The sequence below is a fragment of the Neopelma chrysocephalum genome, unplaced genomic scaffold (assembly GCF_003984885.1).
Source record: "Neopelma chrysocephalum unplaced genomic scaffold, ASM398488v2 Primary Assembly neopelma1_187, whole genome shotgun sequence".
NCBI classification, from domain to species: Eukaryota; Metazoa; Chordata; class Aves; order Passeriformes; family Pipridae; genus Neopelma; species Neopelma chrysocephalum.
In genome coordinates, this window is record NW_020897849.1 from 949,237 (window position 1) to 974,080 (window position 24,844).

General features: G+C 46.6%; 1 protein-coding gene across 4 annotated transcripts in view; it reads left to right on the forward strand.

The window, feature by feature from the left end:
• Nucleotides 1–24,844, forward strand: part of PLXNA4 (plexin A4) — a 451,641-nt gene that overhangs the window by 287,369 nt on the left and 139,428 nt on the right. For 2 of the 4 annotated variants that reach the window (XM_027702477.1, XM_027702478.1), the window contains exon 5: nt 6,161–6,261. In XM_027702477.1, coding sequence (XP_027558278.1) covers nt 6,161–6,261 — 101 coding nt within the window. Of the gene's footprint in view, nt 1–3,493; nt 3,639–6,160; nt 6,262–24,844 lie in introns of those variants that run through there. The other 2 variants (XM_027702480.1, XM_027702479.1) reach the window with 2 other exon arrangements.

Here is a 24,844-nt window from a genome sequence, read left to right on the forward strand (position 1 = left end):
GAGAAGAGAAGAGAAGAGAAGAGAAGAGAAGAGAAGAGAAGAGAAGAGAAGAGAAGAGAAGAGAAGAGCAGCACACACACAACTGTTGGTAGAGAGCTTTTGATGAACAAGTATATTTGAATAGGTAATTTATCCTGCCACCCAGCAGGGCATTGACCCCCAGTTTAATTATTGTGTCATTTGTCCTTGACAGCTACTGCTGCTTCCAATTAACGCTCTTAATTAAAGCCCCCAGTTTTCCAGGTGTGTAAGCATGGATTTCCTGGGAAGAGTGCTACGATGAAGAGGCAAAGCTTGGGGGTGTCTGATGAGAAATGACATTCCCTGTCCCAGTGGGACTGGGAAGTTATTTACTTATCATGCTGGAGTGGCAGGCTGGGATGAAACCCAGGTCCTCGTCTCCAACCCCACAGGATCATCTCCTCTCCCACCAGTGTTACATCCACACGTGTGGGAGTCCTGTTTCTTACCAGTGTCAATCACATGGGCTTCAGCTCCCCTGGGCTTTGCTTTTCTGTGTTCCTGCTTTTCAATGAGTTTGTAGGTCAGACAAGAAGGCACAGGGTATCAAACAGAGGAATTTTAAGTCCCTTTGTCCATAATTCCGGCCAAAATAAAACTGACATCTTGGGGTGCTGTGCAGGTGACAGAACATCCTCACTGACTCTGTTCAGGGTGCAGAAATGGTTCCTCCAGTAGTCTCTCAGGTTGCTCTTGCCTTGCTCTATTTAATAGACTGTATTATCATGAACACTCTTTTCAAGGCTTTGAAATCAAATATGCTCCACTCTTAATCTTCCTTAATTTTTTGGGAGGCACTGGCTGAGTCTCGAAAGATAGCAGCATTCCCAGAACCCACATAGCTTGTTCAGTGTTTTGGAAATGTATCTTTTGACTGTTGGGAAGGAAATTGGCTACTTAAGATGCCTTTTTGTACATTTAAATTAACTTAGTCCATCAGACTGAATAAATCCTGCCTCTGTATTAACATCCAATTATAACAGCAGAGATTGAGCAATGATTCAGGTTTTGACCAGAATGTTGGCTGTTTAAGGGGAGAAAGAAGCAATGTATATTGAAATAAAAGAGTCAAAAACGGGAGCCAGAAAATTATGACTGAGCACATAGCAGGAGCTTTTGTGAATATATAATGGCAGAAGTGGGAGCCAAATTTCTAACAGGATTAGCTGTTACTGTCCATCAGATCCAAAACACTCAATCATTTTGTTTTAAATGACTTTCTGTAACTCATTCATACTAGAAATGAAGGGTAAAAGGGAAGCTGGGAGCTGGAGAAGCTGCAGTTTGGAAGTTAGGCTGGATCAGAGGTGAGATGATGTCTCCTGAAGTAGTAGGTGAGCTCTGAACTATGCAGCAGTTTGTGGATTTTGCCAGATTTTTTAAGATGTCTTTGTGAGCCAGAAAGTCATGGATGATTTCTTTGGGAGCCAGTGAATGGATGTATTGATGAAGTGAAATATCTCTTCAAATCCTGCTGCAGAAATGGCAGCTGGACCTGCTCATTGTTTTCTTGCTGCCCTTGAGAAGGACATTGGAATCACTTACCCCTTGTCCACCCCTGGCTCTGGGATCTCACCTCACTCTGGATAGAAAGAGTGACAGAATGATAGAAAGGTTTGAGTGGGAAGGGACCTTAAAGCCCATCCAGTCCCACCCTCTGCCATGGGCAGGGACATATTCCACTATCCCAGGTTGTTCCAAGCCCTTTCAACCTATCCTTGGACACTTCCAGGGATCCAGGGGCTTCCAGAGCTTCCCTGGACAACCAGTCCCAGTGTCTCACCTCCCCAGCTGTGAGTTGGGAACAGTCTGGGTGGTGAAGCTGCCTGAGGGATGCAAATCCCGACCCTTTGGTCTCCCCTGTTCAAACAAGGTGCTGGTGGTGGGGCTCCTGGGTCCTTCACACCCTCCAATGATCTTTGAAATCATCGTAGGAGGATGGTTGCTCTGGAAATGCCAACCTAGGAGATGATCAGAGATCATCTGCCCCTCTGGTCTGCTACAGACACAGCCTTGGAAGCACAGCAGCTCCTAGATGTCCATCAGGTGTGTGCACAGGCTTCTACAGGAACCTTACCTTCATACCTTCAATATCCCAAAGAACTCAAAGTCTAAATATGTCATATTTAATAGCTTAGTGTTCAATATTCAGGTCTCCCCTGAACTTCTTGCATGAACTTAGAGGTCACAAGCCCACATCTTCAAAGACACTTAGGAACCTCCTGCTTCAGCTGCATGAGACCTCACTTCCAGCTCCCGCTCCCGTTGATAAAACGTGCTTCATCACATATGGAATCACAGAATATCCTGAGTTGGAAGGGACCCAGTGGGATCATCCAACTCCTGGCCCTGCACAGCACACCCCAACAATCCCACTCTGTCCCTGAGAGCATTGTCCAAACACTCCTTGAGCTCTGTCAGCCTTGGGGCTGTGCCCACTGCCCTGGAGAGCCTGTTGAGTGCCCAACCACCCTCTGGGGGAAGAACCTTTTCCTAATATCATATATTTTCCTAATGTATGGGATATAAGCCCTTAAAACAACAGGTGTCTCTGTTACATCCATATATTGCTCTGGCACAGTGAGGCCAAAATATCAGTTAAGCCAGGACCACTTCCAGAATTTAAATTACTCCAAACTGGCTCATAGTGCCCCAAAATTAAAGACACTTTGCTTTTGTTCATCCTTTGTCTGCTGAAACCCTATTTGTATTTGGACAACATTCTCAGGCAAATGCTGGGATTCTTGGGGTTGTCCTGTGCAGGGACAGAAGTTGGACTTGATGATCCTGATGGGTCCCTTCCAGCTCAGGATATTCTGTGGTTCTGTGATATTTGCTGCAAAACATTGAATCCAAGTTTCACCTCAATGAAAGGCCCTCACTGATGTTGGGAAATGACCTTGAAAAGTCTGTCAGGCTTTCCAAGGATGGAGAAGAGGTGGCAGGAGTAATCACAGCCTGGTTTACCATGGAGATTTCAACCTTCAGCACTGTCTGGTCCCTTCGTTGCAGTGAATAATGTCAAGGCTTTGTAATTGGGAGGCTGTGTGGACTTTTCCTTTTCCAGATATTTTAGCAGCAGCACAAAAAGCTGACTGTTCCCTGGAGGGCCACGGTCGGTTCTCAAAACTTTCAGCTTGGAAAGCTGAGCAGGAATTAATTAGAGTTTATGTTCCAAAAAGGAAAATAAGACCTCAGATGTGCCTTATTTGCTTGATGTTCTTTCTCTTTTCAGCAGACGACCCTTAGGTGGCTTCCCTTTCAGTTGCAGCTCCTTTGTTTTTTGTAGTTTCTTTCTGTATTAATTAGAAGGTCTGACACTTACAGCCCGAGACATTTACCAGCGTGGGGCAGTTTTAATTAATCTCGCAATAAAGCTGCTTGAGGTGAACTCATAAAAGGTCTTAGACAGCAGGAATAACATGTCACAATGCAAACAGTGACACAGGACACGCTCTGGTGGGACTGACAGGCTGTGAAAGCTCTTACCACACATCTGTGGTTCTCTGGGACAGCAACACAAGCAAGGTGTGCTCCTGAACAACACATATCCCACAAACTACCCTAAATACACTGAAAGGAAAACATTTCTGCAAAGATGAAGATCTGGATTCCCAGTAGGTTCCTCCCGACTGTGAAAGGAGCTTGGATATCCTTTGATGGCTAATTAAATAATAATAATAATAATAAAACCTACAGAGACCACTTTTTATCTACTCTTTTTGCAGCAATTTGCAAACAAATAGCAAATTTCAGTCCTCTAGGACTTCTCTCTTGTACATATATCATAGCCACAAGTGGCTTTTGAGTCAGAACATTCAAACCCAACATCATCAGACGTTTGAAAAGCGCATGTTCTGATCTAAAGTTCTTAATCAGGGCTCAGTTCTATAAGACAGATGAAAACGAGCTCAGAGATGAGAAAAACTACCCCCAGCTAATGAGGACAAATCAAGCAGCAGCATATGTTAAACTGAGGGTGGTTTGGGTAGGAACTGCAGAGCCAATCCCAATTGTGTCCACAAATTTCTAATTCCAAGGGGGAGATCACACAACCAATTACATCTGGATCAGGGAATGGCAGGTTGACAGCCTTTCATAACTAAATTATCTGACTCTTCTTCAAGTACTCTGGTGGTCAAGCCAGGTGTGATCCAGGAAAAATAATGCACTATATATTTTTCTTAGGTGGAATAAAGAGGTGGGAATGGCCGACATAATAAATTATAAGGTCTGCAACTCTTGGTATATCCTTGTAAAAAAATTCTATGTATTTTTGGAAGTTGGATGCAACACAGACTGTTGGGCTCAACAAGTCTAATTGGGTGTAATCCTGGAGCATAACATTTATATTTGATGAGCATTTTGATACCTTCTTGACCTGAAGCATAAGGAAGCTGGAACAACTGCATTCATGGCCAAACCATCTCACCTTTGAAACTTCTTGATAGAATCATAGAATCATGTAGGTTGGAAGAGACCTCTAAGATCATCTAATCCAACCATTAACTTCTCACTGCCAAGTCCACCATAATTACAGAAGTTTAAATGACTCCATCTCATTCTTGATCTTCTCACTTTTGCTGCTCTCTCTGTCCTGATTATGTTCTTATGCTCACGGCAATAGATTCAGTTTGAGAAAAGAGGTTTTGTGCTGGGTTTTGGTTGGGGTTTTTTCTCCACATTCTCACATTTTTCATTAAAAGCTTTCAGTTGGTTTCTGTGGGTGACTTGGCACAGGCAGTGGTGTAATGATAAATAAACCCCACAATATTTCTACCTGAAGTTTTCCAAAGCTGCTGCCACTTGTCAGAGTCAAAGCTCCACATTTTCAGCTTTTGTTCACAGGCTATCAACTACCACGTAGGATTTGTGTATAGGGGTGAGAAAGACAATTTCTGGTCCAAATAGAAAAGGTTTCCATACACAGCTGGAATTTTAAATTTATATTTAAAATTAAAAAAAAAAAAAAGCCAGTTCTCAGTTCATTTACAGGTGGAATCAGGATGGATCTTAATCTGTCACTTCAGAGCTCAAACTCTGCTGAACGTTGCACCAAGTGAAAAACTGTCACCGGGATCCAGGTGTATCCCCTTGTCATTTGTCATGAGTAACTGTTCTGCAGTTTAGAGTTGGCAGTTCTCAGTGGTGTTTCATCAGGATAATACCACACTATATCATCTGAAGGAATAAACTCTCCCTGCTGACAGGAGCTGGGGTGAAGACACCAGCAATTGACTGGATATTAGAGAAGCTCTCTGAAGTTTATTCAGTGGAAAAGAGACTATCAGGTCATTGGGCCCAAATTGTGTGTTTGGCTTCAAAAGATCTAAGGGGTTTGCAAAACCTAAGAGGAATCAAAAGGCACTGGTCTGTGAGACAGGAGGTCAGGCTGGGCAGTCCCTTCTGCCTTTGAAATCTCTCACTGAAATACTTTAATTAAAAAGGAAAAATGAAAGAAAAATAGATAATAAAATGCAGTGTTTCGGCAATAGATGGGTGTTTCAGGCTCACATCTGAGCTGCAAAGGCAGGGTGACAGCAAGGAAATAGCCAGCCTGGTAGGCTTTGTCCTTTTCCTGCTGGGAGCAACCTCTCCAGGAATGGGACAACTGATGGTTGGGAAGATGCACAGGCAATGGAGAGTGGAGCTAACGCTCTCCTGGGACCAGGAGTGGTGGTGGCAGTGGGGAGTGGTGGTGCAGGAGGTCATTGGAGGAAGGCAAAGACAACACAAGACCTCAACTCTCACAGGGAGCCAGAAAGCAACAGGACCCCCAACCAAAGTGGGAGAGAGCACTGAGATCCAGTGAGCTGAACTTGCTGCAGATCTCACCTTGTAAGTTGTCCCAAGGTACCAGGAACCCACAGACTGCCTGATTCCCTGGGAAACTGTGCAAGTGAGGTCCTCTGGCAATGAAGGGTGGAAGGCCACGGGGAAGAGGGGAAGGCCAGAGGGGATGTGATGGTCTGGACAGGGATTGCACCAGGTTGAGCTCTGGAGCAAACTGCATCCACATCCCCCAGGCCTCCCTCTGGGGAGGACAGGCACCAGGGGAAGAGGACAGGGAGGGTTGCACCTCCATCAAGTCATTATGGGCTGTGAAAAGCCTGACAGGTTGTCCCCTTTCCTCCTGCAGCTCACCCGGGTGCCCGTGGAGTCGTGTAGCCAGTATGAGACCTGCAGCGAGTGCTTGGGCTCAGGAGACCCTCACTGTGGATGGTGTGTCCTTCACAACACGTAAGTACCTGCTGGTGCTGGTCACCAGCCCAGCCCTGCTTTTCCACCAACCATCTGCCCTCAGTGCCTGTGGTAACACAGGGTAGAGATGAAAAATGATGTCTCACCTGAGCCAGGTGAGCCGAGGAGTCCCTCAGGCACCTCCAGCAAGGTCTCTGGGACTTTCTGGGGAGGGCTTGGTTTAACTGGGAAGGATTTTTTTGGAAGGCAAGGGGAAAGAAGGTGGTAGAGACTGGACAGACCTCCTCCATCACGTGATCCATGGTGTGCTGACTGCACCAGGAAGGCACCTGTCCACCCTGAATCAAACCCTCCAGCAGCTCTTCAACATTTACCCTGTTTCCATTCCTTAAGGCAATTTGGCTCTGACTGGGTGCCCTTGTCTCAGCACCTCCAGTTTTCTACTGCTGACCTGAACCTCTCCCCTTTCGGATTTGTCATGATCTCCACTGCTCTTAGAGAGGAATCAGACCCCTGAAAGCATCATGGGGTCCACTCCAAGTTAATTTTCAAGGGGACCTTATGGTTTGCATGTTCACTGTGGCAAAGTGTTGGCCCTGAAGTTGGGTGTTTGTCCTGTGTGGGCCAACTCAACTGGGCCAAATGAGCACAAAGGGGTCAAACTGCTCATTTGGCTTAGCTGGACAGGATGAGGAGAAAATGTGTCTCTGCCCATATTCTTGGGCTTCTTTATAGAAGGGACCTCATTTCACTATTTCATTATTGTGTCGTACTGGCTTATGCTCCTCTCAAGGAGCACTGGAGCCAGGTGTCCTCAGGACTGGGATATCAGCTCACTGGCTTTGTTTTCTTTAGGATTTTTAACGATGTTATTGATCTTGAAGTTTCCTCTCTTCAGCCTTTCCCTGCCAGTGCTCTGCTCCTGCAGAGAGGCCTCTGGCAGAGCCGTGGAGAGGGAGGTGTCAGGTTGGCTGAGCTCCTGGCGATGAGTGGCAGGGTGGTCTCATCTGCCAAGAACCTCTCAGCAGAGACAGTGGCTGCAAAGTGCATTGGACCTGTCCGCCCAGACGTCTCCAGCTGAGCGTGGCTCTGCAGGGGGCTGTCACTCCAAGTCTCACGGTGTCCTTGGCAGCCTTGGAGGGTTTTTCTGATGGACACTGCTGTTGCAGTGTGTTTGTCTTCTCCTGCTGAGTTCACCTCCGAGTTCTTCCTGTTGCATCGCAAACTCTCCTGGAAGAGGCAGTGATCCAAGCTGAAGTGATGCTCTTGCTACCTTCTCCTTTCTAGAGCAGAAGGGAACAAACCTGTGCCATATTCCAACCTTCTGTTAATCCTCATCAGCTTGTGTGACCCTCACCCAAAACCATGACAGTCTACTTCATTTCAGATCAGATCTAGGGAAAACATCCCAAAACATGTCCAAAAATGTGACTCATGCTCTGGAATTGTCCAAGGGATCCTCGGCAAACCAGTCCTGAGTTGTGGCCTGGTCAGTATGAGCCCATCCTGCTGACCTGAGGATATTTCCATTTGATGTACAGCTCTATAGGATGTCTCCATCCCATCTTACCGTGCATCCATCCCACAGAACCCCACGTATTTTGCCCTCAGTGGAGGACAAGCAGCATAGGAAAGGGTGAATTTGGCCATTGATTGTACCACAGCAATGCTGGATATTTCATCTCCTTCCATCCAGGGTCAGTGGCAAGGAGCAATCAATACCTCCAGCAATAAATCCCCAAAAGGAGAGAAAAGGGGCAGAGACAACTGCAGGGTGTGCAGCAGCTCACTGTGAAGGAGTATTAAAAATTAAATGGCTGGTGATGAGTGGGATTGGCAGCATTGACTTGGTGAAAACAAAAAAGAAATCCCACCTTATAGACTCGATCGTTCAGGGAGAAGTTTGGCCTCACAGTGTGGACCTGGCTGATGGTTCATCCCTGTGCCCTCCTCCCTCTGGCCACTTAACCTCTGTTTCCTTGTCTGGAAAAGAGGAATACCTCCTATTTATGTACATTTCAGGAGGGTCGCTGAGATTAATTCCCTGTGGGGTTTTTTGAAGCAGTTTGAAGGTAAATGTTATCAAATCCCGCTTCAGTCTTTTCCTTCGCTCTAGTTGCCACTGTAGTTAAGAAATCTGATTTTCAATCCTAGTTTGGAAGGGGTTTTCAGTCCAGCCTCAGGTGTCTCAGGCTTTCTGGGTCTCAGTTTCCTCATCCTTTGAGGTAGCCCTGAGAGTAAAGGAGACAATTACACCCCATTCAACAAGTTTTGGCTGCACAGTATATTCAGGGTAAATTAGAATTTTTTGAACATCAGAACATCTTAAGATTCTTTAACAGACTTTTTCTCAAGTGGAATGTGTCACCAATGACTCCTGCACAAGAATCCATGGGGAAACATTTCCCCTCCTGACTGTTAACCCTTCCTTCTTCCCTCCCGGTCAGGAATCCCGGGGGATTTCCAGTTCATGGCTGTCCAGCCAGGCTGATGTGGGAGCTTGTGGAAGGGACAGAGGAGGCAGCTGGGCTGGAGGAACCCATTTGTTTATTTGAGAATGATTCATTTAGATTTCAGAAGCTCTTGTTTTGGGGTTTTATTTCAGTTTACAGTAAAGACTTGGGGTAGAGAAGGACTGGGAACCAGATTGTGGGCAAAGTCATGTGTTCCCTCATCTTCTTTCTCCTCTATAAACCATCCTCCAGTATAAACCTTCCTCCAGCAAAAACCCAGTTGGGCTGGGGGAACCCATTTAGTAATTGGAGAATGATTCATTTAGATTTCAAAAGTTCTTGTTTTGGGGTTTTATTTAAGTTTTTAGTAAAGATCTGTGGTAGAGAAGGACTGGGAACCAGACTGTGGGCAAAGTCGTGCTGTTCCTTTTCCCTCCAGTATAAACTATCAAGAGGAACAGTGTGAACTGGGAGACAGGGGAAATCTGCTATCTTTTTTGTTTGTTTGTTTCTCCCACGCCCGTCTCTCTTATTTTGGGATTTTTGCTTCAGGGGTGACGCACCCGCCTTTCCCAGACCCCCGTTTCCAAGCTCCCTCCACGTGAGAGGTCTGGGATGCCCGGGGAAGGCTCTCCATCCCTCCTCTCCGGGCCGAGCAGGGCTGTGTGCGCGGAGGGCGTTGTGCCAGGGCTCGGGAATCGATTTCCACAGCTCTGCTGTCCTAACCTTACACCGGGAAACTCGAGTCCGCTGAGAGAGAAGGAGACAGACAGACCCACAGACAGGAGAGGGGAGGGGGGAGGATTGATCGGCTGCTGCCCCGAGAAGAGAAGAGCCGATACAGAGCAGGTCACCGGAGCTTTTCATCTCCGTATCTTCGCCCCGATCTTGTCCCCCCCCCCTCCCTCTCCCTGCCGCAGCTCCGCTCCCCTCCCGGGCTCTGCTCAGGGCTCTTTAGGCGGCGATGAATCATTTAGTTGGTGTAAATTGAAAATGTGGCGCTCGGCTGCTGCAGGGGCCTCCCGGGGAGGGCGAGGGGCTGGGCTGGGCTGGGAGCAGGGGGGAGGAACCAGAGCTGAGAGATGGCACCGAGGTGCCTGGCTGCAAGGTCGCAGCAATGTCACCGGCCCCAACAGGGGCTGCAGAGGGGGATGAGAGCAGGGAAAAGTTTTCCGCAAGCCTGGACTGAATTCAGAAGCTTCCTCCCAAGTCAGATCAGCAGCACTATTCAAAGATGCCATCCAGTATCTGATCATGCCTCAGAACCCCCCTGGCAAGTTGTTTCTGCCTCCATCCATATGCAGACTACACCCTCCTCTTCCTCCTTTCCTACTCACATGCAGAGGGGTAGGAATAGCTCAGGGTCTTTACCCCCAGAGGAGGGATAAACCCTCCAGGAGCTGAATGAGCTCTGTCTAGGTCTAGATTGGATATTAGGAAGAAATTCTTTTCTGTGAGGGTGGTGAGACACTGGCACGGGTTGTCCAGAGAAACTGTGGATGTTCCATCCCTGGAAGTGTCCAGGGCCAGGTTGGAGCAACCTGGTCTAGTGGAAGGTGTCCCTGCCCATGGCAGGGGGTGGAACTGGATGATCTTTAAGGTCCCTTCCAACCCAAACCACTCTGTTACTCCATGCACATGCACTGCTCCAGGTGCACGTGGTCACCACGAAGGTTTTCAGCCCTGAATGGTGTCTCTGCTTGTGTTTAACCCCCCATCTGCCAACAGAGTGGAAATCTGGGGCGGAAGAGCAGCATCATTTTATTTATCATTTAGAGACAGGCAACATTTTATTGCAGGAAACACCCTGACCTTGCTGGGTGCAGAAGGGACCTGTCCCAGGCTCTTTTGTGTTAGTGCCACTCGTAGATTTTGGCTGTGCTGCCTCATTTCATCCTTTTGCAGCGTCCATTTAATTCTGAGAGGAACAACTGAACATACTCAAGCTGTCCTTAAGGGAGGATGCACCCCCAGGCACCAGCCTCCTTCTGCTCTGGAATCTGCCCTTGCTGGTCTGGGGACTCCTTGGCTGGCAGGTCATTAATTGCAATCAGAGAGGAAAACAGTCTCATTTTCTGGGAGAACTTGTGATATTTCAAAACTTCTTTTTTTTTCTTCCCCCGGCTCGTAGTGGCCAATTATATTTTTAATAAGAAATGTTCCTGAAAGCTGTTTGGAAAGGGACTGATTCCATTTAGTAATTGGAGAATGATTCATTTAGATTTCGGAAGTTCTCATTTTTGGGGTTTTATTTCAGTTTTCAGTAAATTGCTTCAGATTTCAAAATAAAAAGTCATTCTGAAATGAAGCATTACTTTCTTTTTTTTCTTCATTAAAAAGGAACATTTGGGCATCTGTGATTTCTTTCTTCCCCAGAAGCCTTTACCAGCTCTGGAGACTGAGCAAAGCAGGACGTCAACAAGCCCTGTTGGTTTAGGAGGAACTGACATTTGCTGCACAGGGAAGAGGGTTTGTTTGAACATCTCCAGTCCGTCCTACTGCAGAGTTACTGGAGCCAGGAGTTGGCTCTGCTCTCTGCACTCCTCTGCTCATCTCCGAGGAGCTGCTCATGTCCTTTGGGTGTCCTTCTGGCACCCAAGAACCTCACCAAGGTTGGCTTTGCATCCCAGTCCCAGAGGATGTGCCAGCAGCACTCCCCTACCCCTGAACCATGGGAATAGGATGCAGTGGCCTCCTCTGGGCATCCTCACCCCACGGATGAAACAATGATACAAGAGTCTTAGATATGGGTCACACCAGTCACCTTCCTGGATCCCTTTGGCTCTGGGTTAGTTCAGGGATGACCAAAATCTCCTACACACAATTCCTCAGGCTGAGCTGACCTGGATGGTGTTTATGAGATGCTTCAGAAGCCATAGGAGAGTTTTTTGGATTCTCCACAAAAGGGTAGCCCTCTTCAGGAGGGGTTTATGCCATCCTCTGGCAGCAGACACCTACCTCAGTGTCTGGGAAGTGACCCTTCACATCCTCCTACTCTCCACCACTTCCCACCTGCTTTGTAGCCACAGGATACTCGTACACCCAGAAATTACAATTCTCCTTTATAACATGATATGGAGGGGAAAAAAGGCACTTAAACAAGTTGTTTTCTAGGGAGTGAGGGATCAGTGTGGAGGGAGAGGTAGTTTTGTTATCCATACTCAGACTCACTGCCAGACCAGGAATGAAAAAAAAGGGAAAAGTTCCAAAGTGCAGCTCCCGCTGTCTGGTCTCAGCAGGAAACCCGATAGGATGCTGCTTGCAGAGGCTCATTGATTGCCCCTGGCTTTAACTTTCTTGGTCAAAGTCTTCTGAATCACTAGAGAGTCTCAGGTAACCCAAGCTGCCCACAGATGCTGCAATAAGACCTTTATTTGAAGGGTCTTTTTCTTGCTTGACTTTCTGCTGTCTGAAAGCCTGTGACTGTCTTTCAGGCTGAGGTTTTTTTTTTTCTTTCTTTCTTTTCCCCTTCACCTCGTCTCTTTTCCTTCCCAGTGATTTCCTCCAGTGCTATGTGGGGAAGGGGCACTGGAAAGGGCTGTATAGGTCAGGCTTCAGGGACCCAGCAGGGCAGAAGGTTGGAATATCACACCCAGTCCTGTGCCACTCTGGGCTCTAACAGACAGTGAGAAAAGTGTGATTTAGTGACTCTTCCAGGGGCTTCTGATCCTGCAAACCCTCAGCTTTCCTTTGTACTCCCCATGTTGGTTTGTCCCAAGTTGCAAACTGGAGTCCCTCCAGTAAGGCAGCAATTTGCAAATGTTTTGCACTTGCCTGACATGATGAATAAGCCAGAGAATCACAGAATATCCTGAGTTGGAAGGGACCCACAAGGATCATCGAGTCCAACTCCTGGCCCTGCACAGGACAGCCCCAAAAATCCCACCAGCCTGAGGGTGTTGTTCAAACACTTCTTGAGCTCTCTCAGGCTTGGTGCCATCACCACTTCCCTGGGAAGCCTGTTCCAGCACCCAGCCACCCTCTGGGTCTCAAAATCATGGCTGGGACAATTTTTTTGCAGAAAAATCTTTCTGTATTCTTTTCTGCCTTCACATTTTCTTGCTATGGGTCAGTTCTTGGTGCCTTCAGATACCTGGGAGACCCTCTACATGCCAAAGGCACATGATAATTGTCCTAATCTTCCTAAAGCTGGATCAGCCACATGAAGAACAAATGGCTTCCAGCTCAAACCCTGCATTTCCTTGGAAATCCGTAGCCAGCTGGGCTGTGCTTCCCCACCAGAAGGGAGGCTCAGAGCTACTTCAATTGCTAAGTTCAACACCCCCGTGTGTCTGAGGGATCTGGGGCTGTTTCTCATTGCAACAGGAGATTTCCAGTTACATGATGGGGAGGAAAACATAAATGCTGCGAGGGAAAGTAACTGAAGGAAATCTGAAATCTTGGATTTGGTTTGGATCAGTTGTTTGTCAGTGTTAGTGCTGCCCATCGATGGTGGCACAGGTAGGAGAGAACCAGCTGTCAGGATGCCTTGTCTCCAAACAGTGCTTGGTCACAGCTGGCCTGGGAACCCCTTCCATCTGATAGCGAGGGAAAGTGGAGTCACCTTCCCCCAGCTGGCCTTGGCAGGGAGTGATTCCCACTTTTCTCAGGTAGTTATCGAAACTGGAGACGGGCCTTTGAGGCTCGGCACAGAGGGAAGCGCAGCAGGGGGGCTCCGTGGAGGGACATGGGCCCTTTCTGCTCTGAGCCCAGATTATCTTTAATCTGTCTGCTGAGGTAGAGCTAAAGTGCCCATCATTTCACACCTTGCCACTGCCTCCCCTTTGGGGCAGAGGAACTGGCCCCAAGTGTGACAGCTCTGCAATGGCCCTTTGAAATGGGACCGGGGCTCTTAGTCCAGAGAGGAGGAGGGAATTCTTGGGACTGAGAGCAGGGCTATTGACTGTGATAAAGGAGGCTCCTGGGAATCCCATTTCACTCCAGATGGGTGATGACACTGAATAAACCTCTCTGAACCAGCCCTGTACCTCAAAGCAGAACATCCAAGCACTAGTCCTGGAGAGCTGACCCATCGCTGTGTCCGGCACCGCTGATGTCCTTACGTTCCTTAAATGCCACGGTGTCCCTTTTGGGAGCACTTTTCCAGCTCTGATCTGCAGAGCAGTGCAGGGCAGAGCTCTGCCCTTCACAGGTTGATTATCTCTGTGGCTGTACCTGCCTGAGGCAACTCAGAGACAGCACTGGGCACTGTGGGCCACGAGAGGCAGGCTTGTGGTAAATGTGTTTTGATAGCAACCTCCTTCCTTGATTAGCTCATTTTGCTAGAGGGCAGCAGGGAGGGGGGGGTGAAGATAATTAGTTTGTGCAGTGGGTTCCAGCAGAAGCTTTCTCCTGATGCAGCCCTGTGAGTGAGGTGTCCTACTTGGGATTTGTCCTCATCAAAGAAACATTGGCAGCTCAAGGTTTAGCGCTGCAGAAAGTTCAGCTTTCGCAGAGAAAGATCTCTGGGGTTTCTTCTTCTTCTCTGATGTGAAGCACAGAATACAGCCTGCCATAGGCTGGGAGGTGTCTCATGTGCTGGGACAGGCAATGAGAGAGGGATAAAGGTACTCAGTGGTACTTGAGGGGCTTCTAGAGGATCTCCTGTGTGCCAGTTCCCTGACAGGGGACACTCCTGCGTCACCTCAGCATGGCATTTACATCAGTGGGTGTCACATCTAGATATCCCACAGCAGATATCTAGGGAGGGAACGGGGGCAGGGGAAAGCTGTATGACCACCCTGGTCAGCTTAAAAGGTGTCAGATGTGCACTGGAGCTGAGAAGCAAAGTTAGAGGGAAGAGGTGTACCCTGACTGAGGTTTTAAAGTTGTTGTTGACAGCGCCAGCAAAGAGATTTAGATACGGAGTAGCAACACAAGGCCTTGATTCAGGTGCCTAAACACAGATGGAGAACATGAGGAAACTTTGAAATATGGGTGGTTTTATTTATACAAGGAGCTCAATTCAGTTGCCCATCCCTGCTGTCTGCTGCAACTGGAGCACCTGGGGTACCTGAAATGCTCTCCTGGGGCTGACAAATAGGACACAGAGTCTACTGGAGACCCATTTCCTCGGAGGATAAGGACCAGCTCTGGGGGCCTGAGGAGATGCCAAGTGACTTTAGACCTCTGTAGGCTGGCAGAAAAATAGAGCCTAACCCCAGCTTGGGATGTCCTGCCCCCACAGGTTCTACAATATTCTACAGGTTTTGCAACCTGACCAGTCTTACTCCTTCTGTGAATGTTAAGGTCTTCCAGAGTCCTAATTTTCAATAAAGCAGGGCTGGGCTTTCCTGCAAGGTTGTGCCACTCACTGAGAGTGATGAGAGGTGGATGGTTCAGGAAACTGCCTCAGTTTCTGGGCTGTTTGGAGGGAATTGCTCTATGTCTTGCTGTCAGATGATCCACCAATGAGGAAAAATGGCACTGCAAATGAGCTCTCCCCGGGGTAGGGGAACATCAGCCTTCCCCTTCCACTGCTGCTCCTGTGACATTTCATCATCCTCTACCTGTGACAGGTCTCAGAAGGGAGTGGAGGGCAGGAGGATCAGGAAGAGATTCCTCAGAAAAAGAAGCACAGCAAAGCTTTTAAGTTTGTCTTTATCCAACCTCAGTTTCTCCGTGGATCTGCACACACACACACACTCCTACCCAGAAACACAGGCCATCACAGGTTCATAAAATCATAGAATGTCTTGGATTGGAAAGGACCTTAAGGATCATCTCATTCCAACCCCCTGCCACGGGCAGGGACACTTTCCACTATGTCAGGTGCTCCAAGCCCCGTCCAACCTGGCCTTGGACACTTCCAGGGACGGGGCAGCCACAGCTTCTCTGGGCAACCTGTGCCAGGGCCTCCCCACCCTCACAGGGAATAATATCTTCCCAATATCTTCTGTTCCACACTCCCACATTCAATGACCTGCCAACAAGTCTTCCCATGTGCCACCAGCACCTCTGTCTCCAGCCCCTAATGCTCCCTATTGCTCCCACATCCCTCTGCACTCCATCCCCCAGCAGAGCTGCAGATCCTTTTCCATGTGGCTTCTGTACCAGGGAGATTTTTTTTTTTTAAATTTTTAGATAAATTTGGATACAAGAATAGGGTATTTTTAGAACAGGCTCCCCAGAGAAGTGGTCACGGCCCCAAGCCATGAGTTGAAGAAGCATTTGGACAATGGTCTCAGGCATAGAGTGGGATTTTGGGGGTTGTCCTGTGCTGGGCCAGGAGCTGGACTCAGTGATCTTTGTGGATCCCTTCCAACTCAGGATATTCTATGATTCTTATTCTATGATTCTACGATTCCATCTCCCTTCCCAGCTGTACTGTGGTCCTGGAGGCAGGTTGTGAGAGTTCAAAGGAGCTTCTGAGCTTGAAGCTGATTATCTCATCCTGCTGATGGGGCTTTGTTGCTGGGGTTAGGAGGAAGAGGCCGTGCTCATAGCATAAGCAAGGAAGATCCTCCAAAAAATAAACATATTTCTTTTCTCTGGTGAGTGGATCTGAGCAAGTCATTGTCCTGTCTTCTTGAACACCTTGTCTCCCATCATTTCCCACTTCAGATATGTCCTTCAGCAGCTTATGAATAGTGTCCTATCAATTTATAGCAGGCACCATCTACCAGGGCAGTCACAGATGTTTCAGTTCCATGAATTACAGGAGCCAGACAACAGCCTGATCTCATGCATTACACAACATTCAAGTAAAACATTATGCAAGATCATACATTTATTCCCTCCTGTTCTGATGCCAAATAGGTTGGACCAAAATAATTTCTTCCAGGGCATTGGGTGCATTGTTAATAGAGTCTCATCCCTGGAGCCAGAGCTAGACTGGAGTGGCTAAGACAGCTGGATGCAAGAAACCAGGATGTTCAAAGAAAATATGTTTTCTTGCCATCCTGCCACAGAGGAGGCTGAAATCACAGTGAAGAACAGATGTGTTGCTGTGAATTTCTCCTGGCTATGGGCTTCTTTGTGGGCAGCAGGACATGGGGCAGCCCCACGTGTAATAATCCACCAGCCCCTGCTAATGGAAGGAAGGGCAGGTTTCTTATTATTTCCCTCCACCATTTGCTTCCCTAACCAGGAAGCTGCACCAGCAATTAATTGGTATTTTTGTTGGTTGTTAAAGAGAACGTTGAGGGCAGAAAAATACTTTGAGGAGGAGGAGAAATGCTGAAGGATCTGCTGGGACAGAGTGGAGGAGCTGGAGGATGATTCTGCCTAACCTGGATTTGAGAGGTTGTAAGGAAGTGGGAATTGGAGTGGGCTGAAGGACTGAAACACTGTTGTAGAGACAAGATCTGGGACAGTTTCTGACCAGAGAAAACAAGTTCTGGACCCCTTGGTACATTTAGAAAGGGATGTCAGCATGATCCACTGGGCACAGAATTTTCCTTAGGCAAGAGAGAGCAGAATTAATTTCCCTGCTGTGCTGTAGATACTTTGCATGATTTTGGACAAGTTACTTAGGATGGGCTTTATCTCACGCACTACCAGGTTTCTTGATTCAGTGATGAGTGAAGAGAGGCACTTTTTTCTGAACACATTCCTTGTAACCCTGAATTGCCCTCTGGAAGTGCCAGTTTCTTTTAGTATCTATTTATTGATGAAACCTAAATGACTATATCAAACAATGCCCATCTTAAAATTACTTCAGTCCTTGACTTGCCTTTGTTTTAGCCTCTTGTTTGTAGCAGAGGAGTAGCAGTTTCTCACCTCACAGGTGGATGTGAGATCCTAAACCTTAAAGCCCTTGGGATGATGAGTGGAGTGGCTGCAGGAGTCCTGTAAGGAGCTGGATGTGCTGACTGAAGGCTCTCAGACAATAAATATATATATATATATTTTTATATATATATAAAAAGCATATATAAAGCATGAAAATAATAATTTCATCTCACCAGTGGCTGAGTAAGCTTTGGGTTTGTTTAATTAAAGCATAAGGAGCCTTGGCAGACATGGTGCAGTTCCTTGCTTGACCCATTGAACACCCTGTGCCCTCCTGTTAGAGCAGAGGCGGCACCACAAGGGTTAAGGCAGATAGGAATGAAGCAAAGGCCCCTGTGTCTTGCTTGTCCCTCCCATATCTCATTCCCAGTGCCTCCTGCCCCTCTGCCCCAGGCTGTAAAGGAGATCTACATTTTAATTGAGACATGTTAAGAAAATAATCTCAATCTAACTCACCCGTGCCTGGAAGGCTTCTCCCTTGTTACCTTGGTGCAGATGCTGAATGCACATTTTGGGGTGGTGGGGGGATGTTCTTTCTTTTTTTTCCGTCCTTGCTTGATTCCTGGATCTGGTGGGAGGGCAGAAGGCTGGAGCTGTCATGAAAAAGTAAAGCAGAAACAGCAGGACCTCATTTAGATCTCATTTAAAAATGGGAGTGGCTTGGAAAACCCAGCCAAGTGTGCACCAGGAGGTGCTGGTGCCTGGCAGTGCTGGGCACCTGGGGACCTTGGGGACCCAGAATTCACAAGTGGGTGTCCTCTGGGTGCAGTTGCATCCTCTCTTCCCTCCCTCCTTGTTGGCAGGAGTAGAAAGGAGGCCAAATGCTTCCGGTGTTTGAAACACATCCTTGCCTGCAGATGGAAGGAGAAGGAAAGGGGGTAAAGTGAGGCTCCTTTAGTCTCTCACTTGTATTAATCAGAGAATTATAGACTAGTTTGAGTTGGAAGTCACCTTTTAAAGGTCATCTCATCCATCCCCCCTGCAAGGAGCAGGGACACCTTCAACCAGATCAGGTTGCTCAGAACCACACCCAACCTGACCTTGGAGGTTTCCAGGGCTGGACCATCCACCACCTCTCTGGGCAACCTGTGCCATTGCCTCACCACCCTCATTGTAAACACTTCTCTCATATCTGATCTAAATCAACCCTCTTTCAGTTTAAAACAGTTATTAATGAGGCCCCTGTATTAATGGGGCTCATGGCTCAGAGCTGAGGGGGAGTCATGACCACAACAACCCTAAAGTGCTTTTGTCTTGTTGCAGACCCAAACCTCCACCACGAAGGGGTGCAAGTTTTGTCTGCAGACTTTCTCAGCTGCAGCAGAGGAGCAGGAGACCCCCTGATCTGTCCTTTCCCTTGGCACCCCAGGAGCTGGGAATAGGCAGCCAGACACTGCCCCCAACCCCAGTTTGGAAGGGATGCCAGCCAGCCCTGCCAAGGAGCACTGAATTATTTTGTGCAGGGCACAAAGGGCAGGATTTCAGTTCAGATAACACTGGCCTGTTTTGTCTATTCCTGGTCTTTTAGAGCTTGCCTGGCCTGATAAGGTGTTATCAGAGCAGAGCATCTCTGTCAGAGCCACCACTGAGATGTGGCAGGGCCAGAGGTGGCTTTTCTTCAGGCTGCCCTGGCCCTTTTCCACCCAGCCCCTCTAAAGAGCCAGCCAGTTAATAATGGTAGGAGAATGATGTTGGGATCCTTGCCAAGAGCTTTAGCTCTGTGCTTTTCTCAGGGACAAGAGAAAATGCAAACGTGGATGAGAGCGAATCAACCTGATCCCTTCCTCGTTCTCACCCAGCCCCAATCCTGCAAACAAGGTCACAAATAACTTTCAGTGTATGAGTAACCCAGAAAGCAGAATGATTTTTTCCATCTTGAGGCTATTGCCTCATAATATTTATTTTCAGAAATGGCTCTGGATATATATTTAATATCCAGTATACCTGGATATTAAAGTGATTTTCTGTGTGGTAGGGAGTTAATTCTTACCAGCACTGTTAGAGCAGTAGTGAGTCTCTGTTCTCTGTTCCTCTCTCTGCTCTCAAGGACCAAAGGCAAAAAGCTGACCTGGAGAATTCCCTCTCGGCTTTGTCTGATGGAGGATCATGGAATCATAGAATCCTAGGATGGTTTGGGTTGAAAGGGACCTTAAAGACCATCTCATTCCATCCCTCTGCCATGGGACAGACACCTTCCACTAGACCAGGTTGGTCCAAGTCCCATCCTGCCTGGCCTTGGACACTTCCAGGGATGGATTAGGATCTGAAAAGGTTGGTGAGAAAGGAAGGAGAGAGGACCCATTGCATAAACTCATCTGGCCCATTGACAAAATATTATTTGATGGCCTCTTGAGCTGTTCAGGAACACATCAGTCCTGCTATTGAGTGTTGCACTTAATCAGCTATTGATTGGGGTGAGTTAGAGAGGTCAGCCTTCCCCACTACCCCCATTCCCAAATTAAAAACTAAGAGGAGAAGTAAATGCTTTGACTTTTTCATTCTGCCTGGATGTTTAGGGAATTTACCATTGATAAAAACCCCAAACCCTTAAGAGTGACAAGATGCATAGAATGAATTATAGCAAAATCAATTAATACTAACACTATCTATTAAATATTGCACTCTGGAGCTTTGCAGGAGTACATTTCTGCTCTGATATGATCAGGACATCATTAACATAATATAAAGAATCAAAAAATCAATAGCTTGCTGAAGCCCAAAATTAAGGCCAAGCAGTGTTATACCATATCTTCAAATATCTCAAACAGCGACTTGTCTCTGTCATGTACAACCTATTTGCAGATGAAACATCTCTCACAAAGGAGATGGGAATTGGTTGGCCTGCCTCTCCCCCCTGCAGCTGCTCCCTTGGGATACTTGGTGTGGAGGTTGGCTCAGTTTTTCCAAGAGTGTGGACACAAATGGAGCAGAAGAGCTGATCAGGGTTACATTGGCCATTGGCATAACCCTGGAGGGACTCCAGAGCAGGCACAGGGTCACTGAATTGCTGGACAGACTGATGGATCTCTATAGGATGGGAACATGGACATGGTGTCTTCTCATGATGTCTTGATTTATATTTGATGGTGTTAATGTTGTGGAGTTTCTTTAGCCTGAGGTTATCAGGGTAAGACACTGCAACTCTTCTTCCTGCACTGCAAAAATAAAAAATGGAGCAGGAGAGGCTTTCTGAAGGGTAAGGAGAGATATTTGGGCAAGAAGAGACTGGCAGGGGTCTCACAGAATCATAGAATGGCTTGGGTTGGAAGGGACCTTAAGGATCATCTGATTCCAACCCCCTGCCATGGACAGGAACACCTTCCACTAGAGTGAGTCTACAAAGCAAAGGTGGTCACAGGTGGGACTTTTTGTGTGGATTTAGGGATTAAATGCCTACAAAAAAGAAAGGCTGTTTAAGATGTGGATAGTCTTGGCCCAGGAGGGAGTGAAAATAAAGTGGTCATTTGGTGTGCAAGGTAGGAGAAGGTTTCTGGCTGGGAGGAGAATATATCTAAAGTAATCTTACAGTGAGATTAGTTGGTACTAAAAATACAGCTGGTTTTGGGATAAAGCTTGAGAACAGTTCTGTGTAAGCAGCTATGGAAGGGTTGCCTGCAAACCACTGGGGGAATCAGGTGATCCCTTCCACCTCTGTGCTTTTGTGTCCCTTTTCAGCTCTGCTTAGGACTCTGACTGTGACCTGCCAAGTCTGTGCATGCACGTGTTTCCTTTTCTTGGGATCTCAGAAGTCAGCTCACACACCTAAAGACTGACATATAGATTAAGGAGCCTCAATCCACCACCTTAATCCAACCCCTCTTATTCTGGAGCTCAGATTTTCCAGCTGATATCACAATCCTAGTGCTCCTTTGGTTGGCCAAGTCTGGAATAAAGTGGGGCTTTGGGTCGTGGCACAGAACATCAGCTTTGGCCTCAAGGGCAGGGGTTGTGTAAGTGCAAAAGTTATTGGCAACTCATGGTCCTTAGGGAGAAGTGTTGGGTTTTGGGATTAAGGTGAGCAGATAGGAAGGACTTGGGGTGACAGGGACATGATGGAGTTTGTAGCAACGTGATAGAGCAATCCCTCCATCAGGGTAGAGAGAGGGATGTTTTTATGGCAAGTTTAAGAGGAAGGAACACCTTGTAAGGTGTTGGAGAAAGGATGAAGAACCATATAAATAAGATCTTCCCCTGAATCATATCCATGCCTGGGATAAAGCAAGGATGGACCAAGGATGTGTCTTTAGGGGCACAGATTACAGGTGACAGAGAGAAACAAGGAGGTTTCATAGAATCATAGAATAATTTGGGTTGGAAGGGACCTTAACAACCATCAAGTTCCAACCCCCAGCCATGGGCAGGGACACCTTCCATTATCCCAGGTTGCTCCAAGACCTGCCCAACCTGGCCTTGGACGCTTCCAGGGATGGGGCAGCCACAGCTTTTCTGGACAACCTGTGCCAGGGCCTCACCACCCTCATAGCCAAGAATTTTTTCCTAATATCCAATCTAAACCTACTCTCTTTCGATATGAAACCATAATTTGACAGCAAGTAAACATGTAGGTGTGTTTCTGAGGACAAAGGGGCATCCAGAAAGACTCCAATGGGAAGAATCCTGTGGTCCTCATCCATATAACATATATTTGGAGTAGTAATTAAGAAAACCCCAAGGAATGTTTTTAGGCACTGGAAGATAACTATCTAGGATACAAATTTATTAGAACATGGTGTGGCTTAGGCCTGCTGTCGCTCCTTCAAACAATTCCTGGACATGTTTGGGAATTAAATTGGTCAAGGAGGGTTTCCACTTGGTGTTTCAGAATTTAATAGAGTTAATACAGATCAGACCATGTCATTTGGCCCCACGATTAAGGAATGTTTCCTGGTATTGTTCAATACACTAATGGGATGTTGCCACAGCTCCCAATTGCAAGGAGACAGTAGGAGGAAAGACACAAACTGTGGAGATAACAGGCTAAAAAGCAACACTTTTATGGAAGCATTTTCTCAAAGGCAAAGCCAGGAACAGAGCAAGTGCATTAGTTAAGAAAACAGAGTATGAAAAGTTCCTAAAGAATAAGGAAAGCTTTTCAAAGAGTGGGAGCCGACACAGGAAGGAACATGTTTGTTCCCAGTCAAATAAAAATTAGGCAAGAAAGGTTTTGAAGGTTGAAACTCATTGTCTAGAGGTGAAGTCATAACATGCCTTTATCCTTGAAGAGCTATTGGATTGGAACTTGATAAAATTCAGGTTAAAGCATCAAAAATCAATCCCAATGAATGTCCCTTTTAATCAAGGCACACGAAAATAGGCAATCAGACAGAATTAAATATATACTTGCCTCTGTGCACATGCTAACAGTCTGCTTTTTAAATGAAGATGCTAATGGGACACGCAGCCTGAAACCTTGATAAAAGGAAGCTCATTTATGGCATAAATCACACCGGAACAATAGAGGAGGCCAAAATGATGAAGAAAGGGCTTTTATGTTACAGAAAATGTAAAATCAAAGGAAGAAAATAGGGTCAATGTGTGCACAAGTGACAAGGGATCCCCGGGGAAGGGCACGGTGTTAAGGCCAGTTTATTGACCACTTGAGGGGGGTGACAGTGACTGTGACATGAGGAGAGAAATCCAAAGGGTTGGGAGGGCAGAAAAGGTGGTAATGAGAGACTCCAAGTGGCTTTGCAAATGTCACAACACTTGGAGCTCGGACCTGTAAACCCACTGAAAGAGAAGCAAATCTGGATTTGCTCCTGATTTACTCCCAGGATGTGCTGCCATCAGGGTAGTGCTTTGTAAGAGCGACCACACAGTGCTTAAATTCAGTGTCCTGCATAAGCAGAACAAACTAAATAAATCAAAATTACAGTGAAGTTCAACTTCAGAGTGGAAACAACATAAAAATGAGGCAGCCTGTTAAAAGGAGCAGACACGAGGGCAAAGTGATTCATGGTATCTTGCATAAAGACATCACATAAAAAGCTTGTTGTTATATGACCTGTGAAAAAATACCTAAAAGATGGTAAAAGTGAGTTAAACAAATAAGTTTAAAATGCCTGCTTAAATGGCAAGGTTAAAGAGACTCTACTCAAAACTGGGAGTTGTACTCAAAGGAAGAAAAAATAAAAATATCATTAACTCAGGGGTGTGAATGGCAAAACAATCATCAGAGAGCCCACATAGGAAACACATTGGTAACCTCAGAAAAATAAATGATTAAAATGTAATGAGGTGCCCCCAGAAGTTTATTTTCCAAAGGGCACAAGTGTCTGAGGGTTCAGTAAAAAATGCTTTCACAGCAGGAAAGTCATTTCACTGAAAGATCTTGGGAAGCTCTGCTATGAAATCACCGCATTATTTAATCTGCTTTACACCTCCTTACTTATACTGGCCTTGTTACTGGGGGAATGAAAGGTGGAAAATAGGTATTTTTTTTAAAGTCAAACTCCTGAAGGATCCAAGAACAGGAATTTGAGTCAAGAAATTTGAACCCAGGTGGTGACTGTCCCATCCCTGGAAGTGTTCAAGGCCAGGCTGGAGCAACCTGGTCTAGTGGAAGGTGCCCGTGGCAGAGGGATTGGAATTAGATGATCTTTAAGATCCTTTCCAACCCACACCAGAGCAAAAGTCTGGGATTCTTTTGAATTTTATTTTTTTCCTATTAATTTGGTTGAGCCATGATTAAGAATAGATTAATAAAAAAGCATCTGACACGCTGGGGGAGGGCAGTGGGTGTCACAAGTCAATTATTGTTCTTTAAATAAACCAAAGTCCGTGTGATATGGATGATGTGGCTGATACAAAGGAATTTATACTTTTCCCATAGTTGGGAATTTAAACCACTGTGTCATGGGACAGGAAGATGAGTCTTTTGATAGATTAGCAAGCAGTTCAAAGATGGGAAATGAAGATCATGAATAAAGGGTTGTGATGGAGGGAGGGGATACCTGGGAGGGTCCCATGGGAATGTCTGCTGAGGGTGTTTGGGGGATTGATAAACGAGCTAAAAATGGGTGAAGAATGAAGCAGAAAAGGCAATTGGTGATGGAGAGTTTTTCAGGGTTGTCAGAAGGACACAAGGAGAGATTGTGTGACTTGGCAATTTTCATCTTAAAAGAGAGATGACTGAGAGGGCAACAATACATCCAGACAATCATGAGGGTAATGAAGAAAGTGAAGAGGGGATGATTACTCCCCATTTCTCATAACACAAGATCCAGGGAACTTTATATGAGATTATCAAGCGGGATATTAAAACAAACAGAAGAAAGGACATTTTCATATGGCGTGTCATTCATCTGGGCAACATTGTGAGGCCAGAAATACAACTGTCTGGAAAGCAATTAGACAAATTAATGAAAGAAAGAGCTGTTGAGAGCTGTTCAATACAATGACATCAGCACAGGCTCCAGGTCAGGCTCTGCCCTTGC